The 10,578-nt window shown below is 47.6% G+C and overlaps 4 protein-coding genes; 1 reads left to right on the top strand and 3 right to left on the bottom strand.

Annotated features, from left to right (window-relative positions):
- Nucleotides 1–5,346, bottom strand: part of CNAG_02286 (cytoplasmic protein) — a 5,720-nt gene extending 374 nt beyond the window's left edge. Inside the window, exons 1-11 of the mRNA XM_012194665.1 lie at nucleotides 5,099–5,346; nucleotides 4,066–5,043; nucleotides 3,614–4,003; nucleotides 3,269–3,565; nucleotides 2,914–3,213; nucleotides 2,344–2,859; nucleotides 1,953–2,292; nucleotides 1,107–1,898; nucleotides 963–1,055; nucleotides 590–902; nucleotides 1–536 (exon numbers count right to left, since the gene is read on the bottom strand). The exon at nucleotides 1–536 is cut by the window's left edge and continues 374 nt beyond it. Of these exons, the coding sequence (XP_012050055.1) occupies nucleotides 70–536; nucleotides 590–902; nucleotides 963–1,055; nucleotides 1,107–1,898; nucleotides 1,953–2,292; nucleotides 2,344–2,859; nucleotides 2,914–3,213; nucleotides 3,269–3,565; nucleotides 3,614–4,003; nucleotides 4,066–5,043; nucleotides 5,099–5,190 (4,578 nt within the window). The 5' untranslated portion in view covers nucleotides 5,191–5,346 and the 3' untranslated portion in view covers nucleotides 1–69. The remainder of the gene's footprint in view (nucleotides 537–589; nucleotides 903–962; nucleotides 1,056–1,106; nucleotides 1,899–1,952; nucleotides 2,293–2,343; nucleotides 2,860–2,913; nucleotides 3,214–3,268; nucleotides 3,566–3,613; nucleotides 4,004–4,065; nucleotides 5,044–5,098) is intronic.
- A 127-nt stretch (nucleotides 5,347–5,473) lies between these two features.
- CNAG_02287 (hypothetical protein) lies at nucleotides 5,474–7,337 on the top strand. XM_012194666.1 has 2 exons: nucleotides 5,474–6,408; nucleotides 6,459–7,337. The coding sequence occupies exons 1-2, from the start codon at nucleotides 5,649–5,651 to the stop codon at nucleotides 7,229–7,231; spliced, it is 1,533 nt and encodes a 510-aa protein (XP_012050056.1). The 5' UTR covers nucleotides 5,474–5,648; the 3' UTR covers nucleotides 7,232–7,337.
- Nucleotides 6,787–8,962, bottom strand: CNAG_02288 (solute carrier family 25 (mitochondrial citrate transporter), member 1). XM_012194667.1 has 7 exons: nucleotides 8,531–8,962; nucleotides 8,409–8,469; nucleotides 8,216–8,351; nucleotides 8,015–8,158; nucleotides 7,658–7,958; nucleotides 7,439–7,598; nucleotides 6,787–7,390 (listed from the first exon to the last, which is right to left on the bottom strand). The coding sequence occupies exons 1-7, from the start codon at nucleotides 8,683–8,685 to the stop codon at nucleotides 7,319–7,321; spliced, it is 1,029 nt and encodes a 342-aa protein (XP_012050057.1). The 5' UTR covers nucleotides 8,686–8,962; the 3' UTR covers nucleotides 6,787–7,318.
- Nucleotides 8,963–9,068: 106 nt separating this feature from the next.
- Nucleotides 9,069–10,529, bottom strand: CNAG_02289 (rab family, other). XM_012194386.1 has 8 exons: nucleotides 10,402–10,529; nucleotides 10,301–10,327; nucleotides 10,193–10,246; nucleotides 10,043–10,125; nucleotides 9,926–9,980; nucleotides 9,822–9,861; nucleotides 9,623–9,777; nucleotides 9,069–9,563 (listed from the first exon to the last, which is right to left on the bottom strand). The coding sequence occupies exons 1-8, from the start codon at nucleotides 10,436–10,438 to the stop codon at nucleotides 9,292–9,294; spliced, it is 723 nt and encodes a 240-aa protein (XP_012049776.1). The 5' UTR covers nucleotides 10,439–10,529; the 3' UTR covers nucleotides 9,069–9,291.
- Nucleotides 10,530–10,578: the final 49 nt, after the last annotated feature.

Raw genomic sequence — 10,578 nt, 5'->3', positions numbered from 1 at the left:
GTAGACGTGATGTACGTTATTTCTGTACTTTGAGGCATGTCCAGTCCCCCTTCCAATTCCAGGTGTTAATCACAATGTGTCACCACCACATCCTTGTCCTCCCCTTTCGTCAGATTCCTGCCGACAGCCTTCCTTTGAAACAATCATCCTCTGTAATTCTTTTCTTCGCATTAGGCTTCTCCGAGCTTCCCACGCATCGTCGATCGGACTCCAGCTGTTGAAACACAGTTTTTCTACTACATGATCTAATCCCACGGACTCAGTGTACTCAGGGGATTGAAGGTTATTATCATCACAGGGCGTCGTGACCGTGGGTGTCCGGGTAACATTTTCAATGGGTTGGATTTCTGGGCGTATCCTTGTTTCAGGGACACGATGCGACAAGCGATCACCGAGAAGTCCAGCTAATCTAAGGTTGGATAGCAATTTGGACGCGTAGAAGACATCCACGAGAGGATCACGGAAGATGTTGGACGGCTCAACTTCAAATAGCACTTCCGAATCAACCCCCCCTTTCAGAGTCTTGATATCGTGTTCTACCGAGGGGATTTTAGAAATGCTGTCCATACAGAAATGCATGGGAACTCACCGTAACCTTTGTGATCCTGGGCCAGATCTGAAATCCAGCCCAACCACTGTTCGAGTTCTTCGCTATTTCTGTCAAAGCCCGACAACAGACGAGTGGCCCAATCGTACCACATTTCTACAGCCCTTTGCTGCACTACACCTTTTTCGCCGCCGAGCATACCGACGATGATCCTTGCAGCGCCGCTGCGAATTTCTTCATCATCATCCTGGGCCAAGCGTATAAGGGTTCGATGGAATGCGGGATGGGGTAGATGAACGAGATGGGAAGTAAGGTGAGTCAAGGCTTTGTAAGCGGCGAAGCGAGCTGGTTGCGACTACAAAATGATTATGTATATCAGCAGTCGTGTAATTGCCAGACTGATAAGCGAGCTGACCTCATCTTCGTGAGAAACGCGGAGGACATATCGGGCCAACCTTTCATACATTGGGATCATTGTTTTACTCTCTCCCGGGGAGTTGGCAAGCGCCTACGACTCGGTCAGTTCTATTTTCGAAAACATAAAAACACTTAAACTTACATGATGAAGAGCCCAAGCCAATGCCACCAACGCAGCTTGCCTGATTGGTACACACTTTGAGTTTATCACAATCCTGTCCAACGCCTCGCAAACTGTCTCAAAACGGCCACCCTTTTCTTTCCATCCCGACAAAGCGTCGCAATCCATTGATTGCCATGCGATCTCTGAAAGCACATTCAAGGCCTTTAACTGAACGCCTTCACCTGCTTTCCCTCTCACCCCTAACGATATAACACGATCCAGTAATTCTGGTGAATAGGATTCTTGAAGTTGCCAGAAATTGTCAAGGATAACCATGTTTGAGGCCTCACTGGATGAAGAACCTAAAAGAGATAAGATGATCGACGGCGACCTAGCATGGATGGACAGAACAGCAGCACAAGCCGCAAGGCGGAACTCCTCCGCAGGCGCAAATGCGAGACTCGGCCGATTCATATACTTCTGGGCACGGGAAGTAATCTCGGTGACGAGTGGTCCCTTTCCCACGCTTGTGCAAACCAGGTATGACTCTACACAACCGATAACGTCGGCGGTGATGGCGGGACGAGTTCCAGGGATGTACTCTTTTACAAGGCGCAGCAGGATGTTGTCGATGCTAGCCAGTGATTCAGCATCAACAATTTCCCACTCGATGAAGTTGCTGATAAGCTGTCGGAGGAAACATATGTAACCGTGCGTAGCGTTGACCGTCTCCGGAGATGGAGAAAGATAATTTTCTATAGAGAGGGCACGTTTAAGGGCCTCAGACGGGGAAACTGTCGATGATAGAGCTTGGGCCGCTGTCTGTCTGATCTAGAATCTGACATCAGCTCCTTTTTAATTCTAACTTTGTGCAAGTCAAATCACCTGATATTCCCTGCTTCCCAAGTAAGGTTCTACAGCTCTTGCCAAATCAGAAAGCATTTCTGCGGTTTTGTCTGACCATTTGAGGCTTCTGACGATGATCAAAATAGGCAGTAAAGGTGAATGTCTGTTACGAATCTGACAGTCTGGATCTGAACCCCTGGTGAGGTATTCCTTAAGAAATGGAAGAATGAGAGGATATTTGTTATGGAAGAGGGAAAAAGGCCTGCGCGACGCGAGTGTTGTTCGGGAGCGGTAATAATCTTGACCGCCACGGGGAGGGGCCAGACAACGGTGGACGAGGGTGGAAAAGAGAATAAGACCAACATTCCGAACATTCCAGCTATGATTGTCGGTGAGCAACTGGAGATTTGAGAATTCACAGACCACTTACTCTGGCGATTCAAAGGCCTGAAGAGCAGTGATAACACTTCGCTCAAACCACACATCAAACCACTTAGTTTGTCTGGCATCGAGCAGTACGATTTTGAGGACATTAAGCGCATGAACTTTGGTGACGTTTGATGTCGACGCATTTTCAACCTTGGCAAACTCGAGAAGCGATATCACTGCCTTTTCCAGCAGTGTCTCAGAATTAGATACGATTGACAATATACTATACGGTAAAGCAGCTGATCGCCTGGTAGTTGAATGCTGGTCGGAAGAAATTGCTCTCAATTCATCTGTTAACCAATCATCACATAGATTTTTCAGGCTGTCAATCGCCCGTACTGCCTCTACCAGTTGAGCAAAGGCGTTGGCAAGCTTTGAAAAAGTACCGCGGTGTCGAATCTCGTGCAACCAAGTGAGGAACGTTATGCCAGCGGCGTTGACGTCCTGGACCGACCAAATGAGCTGAGAGGGACCGCCTCGTGCGAGGGGTAAAGTGAAAATGGCAGCTAGCAGCTCCCTAAAAATCGATTAGCTTTATGATCCAAAGGCCTGCAAATTTCAAGCTTCTTACCCAGCTGTCATTGTTGCTCGCCAACATCCAGACAATAGTCCTGTATGATCCATTCCATCCTCCTCTTCTCCTTCTTCTCCTCCGCCGAGCACCTCATAGGCCCTAGCTATTTCGTGATCGGCCCTAGCAGTACCTTCCATACCATTTTCATCCGCAGACACCAGTCCGGAGGGGGCCAGGGAAATGACAGCACGAGTTGCGTTCCAAATACGAGTAACAAGAGACATAAGTTGGCGGAATATCGGAGACCAAGTTTGCTGCGCTTCGACTGTCTTGATGTTCAGACATAGGATGACATCTCTAGAATTGTATCAGCACGTATGACCATGTTGACTTGAATGAGACAAGTACTGACTTGACGGCTCCGAGTAAACCATGAAGAGGATGGTTTTCTATTTGCACCAAGTCCCTTTCGATGACCTCAACTCCCTTCTCCAGCTTCGCAATTATATTTTGCACAAACTCCAAAGACTCTCTTACTGTGCCATACTGGACAACTTTCCCAAAGAGAATGCAAAGGGCAGCTTTACCTGCCTCGGCTTGTGTCTTTCGAGGATGATCCAACGAGGCAAAAGCAGAGACAAGTAAAGCTTGTGCGGATGGTGTATGAAGGGATTCGTAACCAGTCAGCGAAACCTTGGCGTCATCCAGGCTATGCCAGACGTTAGTTACAAACAAATTTCAGAAAACATTAACTCACATCTTGCGTGCTCTGGATCGCACCTCTGTGAATTCGCTTGCTTGGCAAGCAAGCAGATTTTCCACTCTGTCTTGTGTAAAGATCTTGCCTTGTACTCCCTCATCATCACCAAACACCTCCAAGTATCTTCCTAGCAAATTTAGCGACAATAGCACCTTAAAGACAGGATATCTGCGTGCGTGCCACAGATTATTATTGATGAAATGAAGAAACCACCAGTGGAATTCCGCTGTTTGGGAGAGTGATCCTCGCAGCTGCGTGGTCTCCGCGACCGTGGAAGAAGTATTCGATTGTTTAGATAATTTGCGAAGCGTACGACGCGCCAAAGTCTCATACTGATGAAGACGGATGAAAAAAGCATAGGTAGCTGAGGAGAAAGCAGAGCGAGCACTAATATCGCATCAGTTACTCACAGATTCTGTAGAAGACGAAAAATAGGTAAACAAACATACCCGGCACTTGAGAGGGCTTCGTTACGCTTGAAACTCAATTTGATCAATTCTATAACGCCTGCCGTATACTCTTTTCGCCCGCTCACAAGCTCAAATGCTCTTAAACGTGTTTCGGACTCGTCACTTTCTAAGACAACCATGACATCTTCTTGCGGTAGATCTTCTATGCTGATCAATCCCTGTTGCACGCCAATCGAGGCAACAGCTACCCATGCCCCGTAAACAGGATTCGGTGCGCCAAGCATGGATAAAAGAGCTAAAAGTAACGAAGGAAAGAGGCCGAAAAGGCGTGGCAATAAATAGCGCGACACATGAAGTAAAGTGGATGATGGCTGGGAAGCTGCAAAGGCAGAAAGTAGTGGCAATAGAATACGCTTCTGTTGTTCAGGAGTGGATGGTAGATTGGAAGAGGGAGCCGCTAGAGACACACCACCAAGAACAATCGCAAGATCGGCGGCCAAATGGCAACGCACACTGGCATTGTGAGCTACATGTAACTCGCTTAAGAGTTTATCGAGTAAACTTGACGGAATTGCGCCAGGCGGGATGTATGGAAGTAAAGCGATCAGAATTGACAAGTCTCCACGGTTTGTGACGTCTCCGCCGGCAATACATGTGAATAATGGGACCATGAAGTTGCCACGTTGTGTCGCAGATGAGGCCGACGAGGCCAATATACCATGGGACGATATGGTGACCGCCAATTTGGCTGCTGCTGCAAGCACTTCAACTGAACGTGTTTGTTGAACCTTGAGGCCATGATCGATATTCGCTGAGAGGAATAATATGAGGGGCTTTCCAGGCTGAAACTCGGGCGCTAGTCTGTCCTGTGCCAAGGAGCGAACTGACTCATTGGGCGATAGTGAGAGTACTGAAGTAACCTGGCGTAAAAGGGCAAGGAGTAACTCCAGCAGTTTGAGATGGAGCTTTTCATCTTGAGGACTCAAAATAATTTCTGTAGCTTCTGAAAGTAGTTGCCTGTAATATTTAAAGAAGATCAATCATCGCTCAAGATTTGAATATCAGTACTCACACATCTTGGAGATCTTGAGGACTGGCTTTCAAGAGCGCTTTACGGCAAGTTTCAAGCTTCTCCAGCCCCGGGATTGTGTGGGAAGGCGACATAAAAGAGGAGGGAATTTAAAACAGCTACTTTTGCAACCTGCAGTAATATCGAGATTTCGAGATATGACAGGCAGTTGCGTAGTATCTCGGCACTTAACAGTTACGTGCTTTTTATTTACCGTATTGCCCAGTGAATGACTTTCCAAGCACTTCTTCTCGGCCAATTTTGTCTCGTTATGTTAGCAGGAGAGTTTTCTCATCAATGAGCTACCGTGACGTGGAAGATTTTATTCAAAGAAAGTGTCTTCTGTTTCCTCCGCCGTTTCATCTGTCGGACGTCGGTTGTCCGTCGTCTGTAACTTTCGTTGCAACAAGTAAGCGTCCGCCATTGGACATCAGACATCGTCCATCGCTGTGCGTTGCTCGTACACCCACTACTCAAACCTTTCGTTCCATACAGTCATTCTACAAACATCAAGAACAAGTGAAGGGGCACCTTGCAGCAAGCGATTTTCCGAATGACCTCCGGCGCCGCCTCTCAAGATACTTGGGTGTTTGACTCCAGTACAGGAGTTTTCTATCACGCTCCTTCGAACACCTACGCTATTCCAGACCCTGCCACTGGACATTGGACTTATCATACTGCTTCCGAATTTCATCAGGCTTCCAGCTCAAATAAACACCATCAACAACCGCTCGAAGATCCGTTGAGTCGTACTATAACGAACCTAGACGGAAGAGCAGAAACAGAAGAGGAAGGCGAAATTCAGGATGATGTAGGCTGGGGAGGGCTTATGGAGCCTGAAAAGCTTGCAGAGATTGAAAAGGCGGCTAAAAAAAAGGAAAAGAGAAATGGAGAACATGACACTTTTGAGGGCGTGCATTATGGTGCTGGAGAGTTTAGACAGAGATTGACTGCGACGGAAGCTGTATCTTCCCATAGGAGCACTAATGCTCTCCATCCTCCTGATACCATGGTCTCCGCGAGTGAGATGCTCGCAGTACCTGCAGACTATACTCTACTTCGCCTTGTGGTTGTCTCCACCGAATCTCCTAAGGTTAGCGCTGGTCAAATAGCCGTCATCGATACGAGAGAGGGGGGCGTACAGATAGGTAGGGATAAATGCGAGAAGGGAGCACCAGCAAGAGTAAGGTTGAGGGAGATGGAAGTAAGCAAGACTCATGCCCTTATTTACTGGGGAGAGAATGGAGACCAGCAGGTTGAAGTCGAGGAGGACGGCAAAAAGAGCGGAGAGGGGTGGTGGATTGTTGATTTGGGTGAGCCATTAATACTCTCGCTTTTTGGCATGGCTAACATACACATGCAGGCTCAACCCATGGAACATTCGTTTCGTCCCCAGATGCGAGCGATCAAACTAGTAATAACGACGCAGGAGTCCGAGCTCATAAACGGTTATCCAACCCGAAACATTCATCGACACCTTTCCGCCTTTCTCACCTTTCGCTTTTCGTCATCGGCTCTACCACATTTCAAGCACATATTCATGCTTCGTGGCCATGCGATACATGTCAACTTAAAGGAGGCAATGAATTGCTTCTGGACACAGGAGAGACTTTTGTAAACACTGTAAAAGACGCCGCAGGACAAGGACGCGAGGAAGAGCTTTGGGACGTTGCTATGAATTCTCAGCAGAGGCGAGGGAATAGAGAGGCCAAAAGGAAGATAGAAATGGCAAATCTGAGGGAGAGTCTGCTAAACAGGGGTGGGCCTAAGGAGGAGTCGGTTTCAGGGCAGAGCATACCATCTAGGGGATATATTGATCGTTCAGCCATGCGTCGAGAATTGCATCGCCCCTCCCCTCCCCGCGGTGGTCAGGCTCGCATTGCGGGCCATACCGACGTCCCAGTTGAAACTGCACCCGTGGAAAATAAGTTCGCCGAAGATTTCCTGGGACGACAAGGTTGGCAACGGGGAGAAGGTTTAGGAAAAGATGGCAAGGGACGGGCCGATCCCATTATGACCCAGACAAGAGTTCGAAAACGCGGTATTGGTGCGGAAGGAAGTATTGATAACGATGAAGACTGGAGAATGAAAGGGAAACTCCGGAGATGGGGAGATGTTGGAGGCCAAAAATCTTGATTTGTATGACTGTGTCTCTCTGTTGTAATAAATCTGATGCATACAGTGCATGCGTTTTACTCGTAGACCCCCTTTCATTTTTACATGCTACTCATCGTACTCGGCACCTAAAGCAGTTCCCTTTGCAACATCAATGATCTTCTTCATGCGCTCATACACCTATATAACAGGTCAATATTGGACTTTGCTTGCAGCCCAAGTACTCACAGTGAATACAATAGCCTGGCCAGGAGCCACACGCAAGACGCGAGGAGTAATACCCTTGTAAAATGCCTTGGCCCCTTCGTTTCTAAACATTTCCGAAGTGACCTTGACCATCCGGGATAGTGCGGTTTCCCCTTCCACTTTTGAAGCTTTTTGAATACGGCTGGCAATAGCAGGTTAAGTCCTATGGGCCAGTAGTATAAAATTTGTGATGCCACTCACGTTTTGATAGTATCGATTGGAGCGTTGGAGAATGGTCCCATGGCACCACTAACCAAGCCTAAAATCATAGTCTGCCAGCTTGGCAGTTGGCCTGATTCCTTATGCTGCGGTTGGAAGTCCATGGCCCATTTCTTAAACTGCTGGTAAGCTGTGAAATTCACACCTTGGTTTGTCGCTTGTCGGAGGGCGGTGAGAGAGACACCCCGATAGAGGGTAGCGATTCCTTCCTCGCGGACAATGGTAAAGGCAGCATGGGCGGCGTTGCGGTATCTAGGGATGTCGAGGGGATCAGCCAATGAGTCTGGAAATATCGGCGATGAGCACGTTGCTTTCCTTTTTTTACATCGTGCAACTTACGTTGCTGAGCTTGCAAGCGAATCTTAACTACTTCCATAGGCGTCACGACAGCTACCGCCTCTGTCGCACCGGCACCGAGACCAGCTAAAAATGTGGCTTTCGAGGAAATGCTTCCATCAGGATTTGACAGCCATCCCTTGTACACTGCACTTTGCATCAATACGACAACCCTTAGATTAAGGTGCTAAATGTGCGACTTACTCTCGAAACTAGCGAAACGAATGGCCATCTTGGGTACAATTCCGCTAACGACGGCACCAAGACCCTTGTACAGTCCTAAAGGTGTCTCACGAGCAGCAATTTGCCTTCCTGTCGCAAAGAAGCCTAATGGTTTGAGCTGCAACAAAGGTGATTCGGTTAAAATTAACAGAAATGAGAGGAAGTGAAAACTTACTCCCTTCGCTTTTCTGGATTTTGATAGTTGCATTCGAACCTTAATGGTATCCAAAGGATGGCTAACCAAAAAGGTCAGCCATCTAGAAGAAATAACACAGTCTTAAATCATTCGATACTCACCAAGCAAGCGCCTCTGCTAAGCCAGCGACACCACCCGCAATCAGATGCGTACTCAGAGGTACCTTCTCTTTACCGCTTGTGGCCTTGGGAGGAGGAGGGGCCACCCTGTCACCAGTGACGCCTCCCCCAAATGGTTTGGAGGTTGTAGAAGACATAGAGCTAAGATTCGAAAAGGGCTATTGGCTATTGACTACTGGCTAAGATGGAAAGCTAAATTAGGCCTGGGTGTCGGCGAGTACTAAGTTGTTTCGTTGCTGAATTACCTCCTTTCCTCTGGTTGAAGATTTCAATGTCTGACTGGCGATGCGCTTGAGCTAAGATAGGACAGGCACTTGGTTATTGTTCTGGCGAAGTTGAATTCGTGGCATGTTGAAGACGATCGTCTTATATATAGACAGCAGACCACGTCTGGGATTGAAGATTGACTTCGCAATGTTCTTGAATCTTGGACGAACCCGCCCGGTCAACTGGCTAACCGGTTCTTATGTCATCGGTTTTACTCGGAAGCCATCATCTATTCCTCCACTTTAGCTCCATGTTCGACTCATGCATCATGCATGGAATTTGACTCTCCAGTTCGAGTAGCTCCGTTCCGATGCTGTCTTTCTTATGCATAAGTCTGCTAAACTACAAGGCATTTTCGGCATTAATTGGGGTAATTGCAGAAACATACACAACTTGTACAACGATATATGAACGACCGCGGATGGATGGGTGACAAAAAATGTATAACTACTGATGCCCCCAGTTTCTATTCGGTATTAACAGCTACACCTTTGTCCCCCCACCATATCCCTGATGCTTACGCTATCTCTTCGTCGCTTTCGCTTCACTGAAGAGCCAAAGGCAGCACTTAGTCTTGACTGACTTCCGACAGCTCGCAGCTGCCGTTCCCCATAGCTTACTCCTGAACCGGCTGAATCGGGATCCAATGTTCCAGCATCTATAGCTGAAAGGATGGTGCGACCCGCAAGGAGAAAAGGCGTGGAGATATTCTTACCGGTAAGCGAGGAAACTTCCACGAAAAGGAGGCCTGCGAATACGATCTCATGCTTAGCCAGAGTTAACATTCGACTGAAGAACAAAGCATACCGTTTTCTTGAGCCCATCTTGAGCCCTCCGTATACTCGACTTCCCGATCTTCCTCCTTATCTAACTTGTTGCCAACCAAGACTACTACTAAATGGGGCGATGCGAGGGCTCGACAGTCGGTGAGCCAGCGACTTAGGTTAACGAAAGATTGTCGACTGTAGCTCATCAGCTAAAAAGACAGTTTGCCTTCGAAACGCACGAAGTAATATCATACACCAGGATGGCTCCCGCTGCTCCGCCTGATGAAGTACATTAGACCGACCTCGATACTTTGGAAAACATCCATGAGCGGAGGATACGCACGGTAATATGATCTAGTGACGGATCGGAATCTTTCTTGGCCAGCCGTATCCCAAAGCTGAAGGCAACAAGTCAGATATCTGGGCCATGCGCCAATCCACACCATAGAGCGGACATTACCTGTAATTTTATATTTTTATCCCCTATCCTCAGAGTCTTGCTGGAAAATTCTACTCCTATAGTATGAGATGAATTTTCTTTGACTGCAAAAGTTACAAGTTAGCTGCATCCACACTATTTAGCTTCTCCTAATGCGTCAAAGTGACGCACATTGTTCATGAATACATTGGTACAGGAGGCATGATTTGCCAGTCCCTGCTTCTCCTGATATTTGCTGGGTAAGCTTGGATATTTACAGTTTGAATAAGATATAGTTACCTATCACTATGAACTTGAATAAGTAGTCTAGGTGAAGCAGGAACGTTTGCCATCAGCACTGCAAGCATCTTTGAGCTGGTGGGCAGGGGGTGCAAACGCACCATAAGCCTCCACTAATTCTGTGCCTTCGTTGTCCATGCTGCAATGCTTTTGCTGATAGTGTTCGATAGTTGCTCTGGAGAAGTTGCCGGCATGGGAGGGGGTTTTACACAAGAGACGTGCTACTACGTTTTTCAAAAGAATAGATGGCGCCGGGCCACCATGGCTCCTGCCGGCGC

This window comes from Cryptococcus neoformans, chromosome 6, assembly GCF_000149245.1.
Source record: "Cryptococcus neoformans var. grubii H99 chromosome 6, complete sequence".
NCBI classification, from domain to species: Eukaryota; Fungi; Basidiomycota; class Tremellomycetes; order Tremellales; family Cryptococcaceae; genus Cryptococcus; species Cryptococcus neoformans.
The sequence above is the reverse complement of the archived record's forward strand: the minus strand, read 5'-3'. Positions and strand labels throughout refer to the sequence as shown.

What these genes read in the sequence shown, in the direction of transcription:
- CNAG_02287 (XM_012194666.1), top strand. Translation starts at nt 5,649, where the DNA reads ATGACCTCCGGCGCCGCCTCTCAAGATACTTGGGTGTTTGACTCCAGT. An exon ending in GTGGTGGATTGTTGATTTGG is followed by an intron (nt 6,409 to 6,458) that starts GTGAGCCATTAA and finishes ATACACATGCAG; the next exon opens with GCTCAACCCATGGAACATTC.
- CNAG_02288 (XM_012194667.1), bottom strand. Translation starts at nt 8,685, where the DNA reads ATGTCTTCTACAACCTCCAAACCATTTGGGGGAGGCGTCACTGGTGAC. An exon ending in TTAGCAGAGGCGCTTGCTTG is followed by an intron (nt 8,470 to 8,530) that starts GTGAGTATCGAA and finishes CTTTTTGGTTAG; the next exon opens with CCATCCTTTGGATACCATTA. An exon ending in AATCCAGAAAAGCGAAGGGA is followed by an intron (nt 8,352 to 8,408) that starts GTAAGTTTTCAC and finishes CCTTTGTTGCAG; the next exon opens with CTCAAACCATTAGGCTTCTT.
- CNAG_02289 (XM_012194386.1), bottom strand. Translation starts at nt 10,438, where the DNA reads ATGGACAACGAAGGCACAGAATTAGTGGAGGCTTATG. An exon ending in ATTCAAGTTCATAGTGATAG is followed by an intron (nt 10,247 to 10,300) that starts GTAACTATATCT and finishes AGCAAATATCAG; the next exon opens with GAGAAGCAGGGACTGGCAAA. An exon ending in ATAAAAATATAAAATTACAG is followed by an intron (nt 9,981 to 10,042) that starts GTAATGTCCGCT and finishes TGTTGCCTTCAG; the next exon opens with CTTTGGGATACGGCTGGCCA.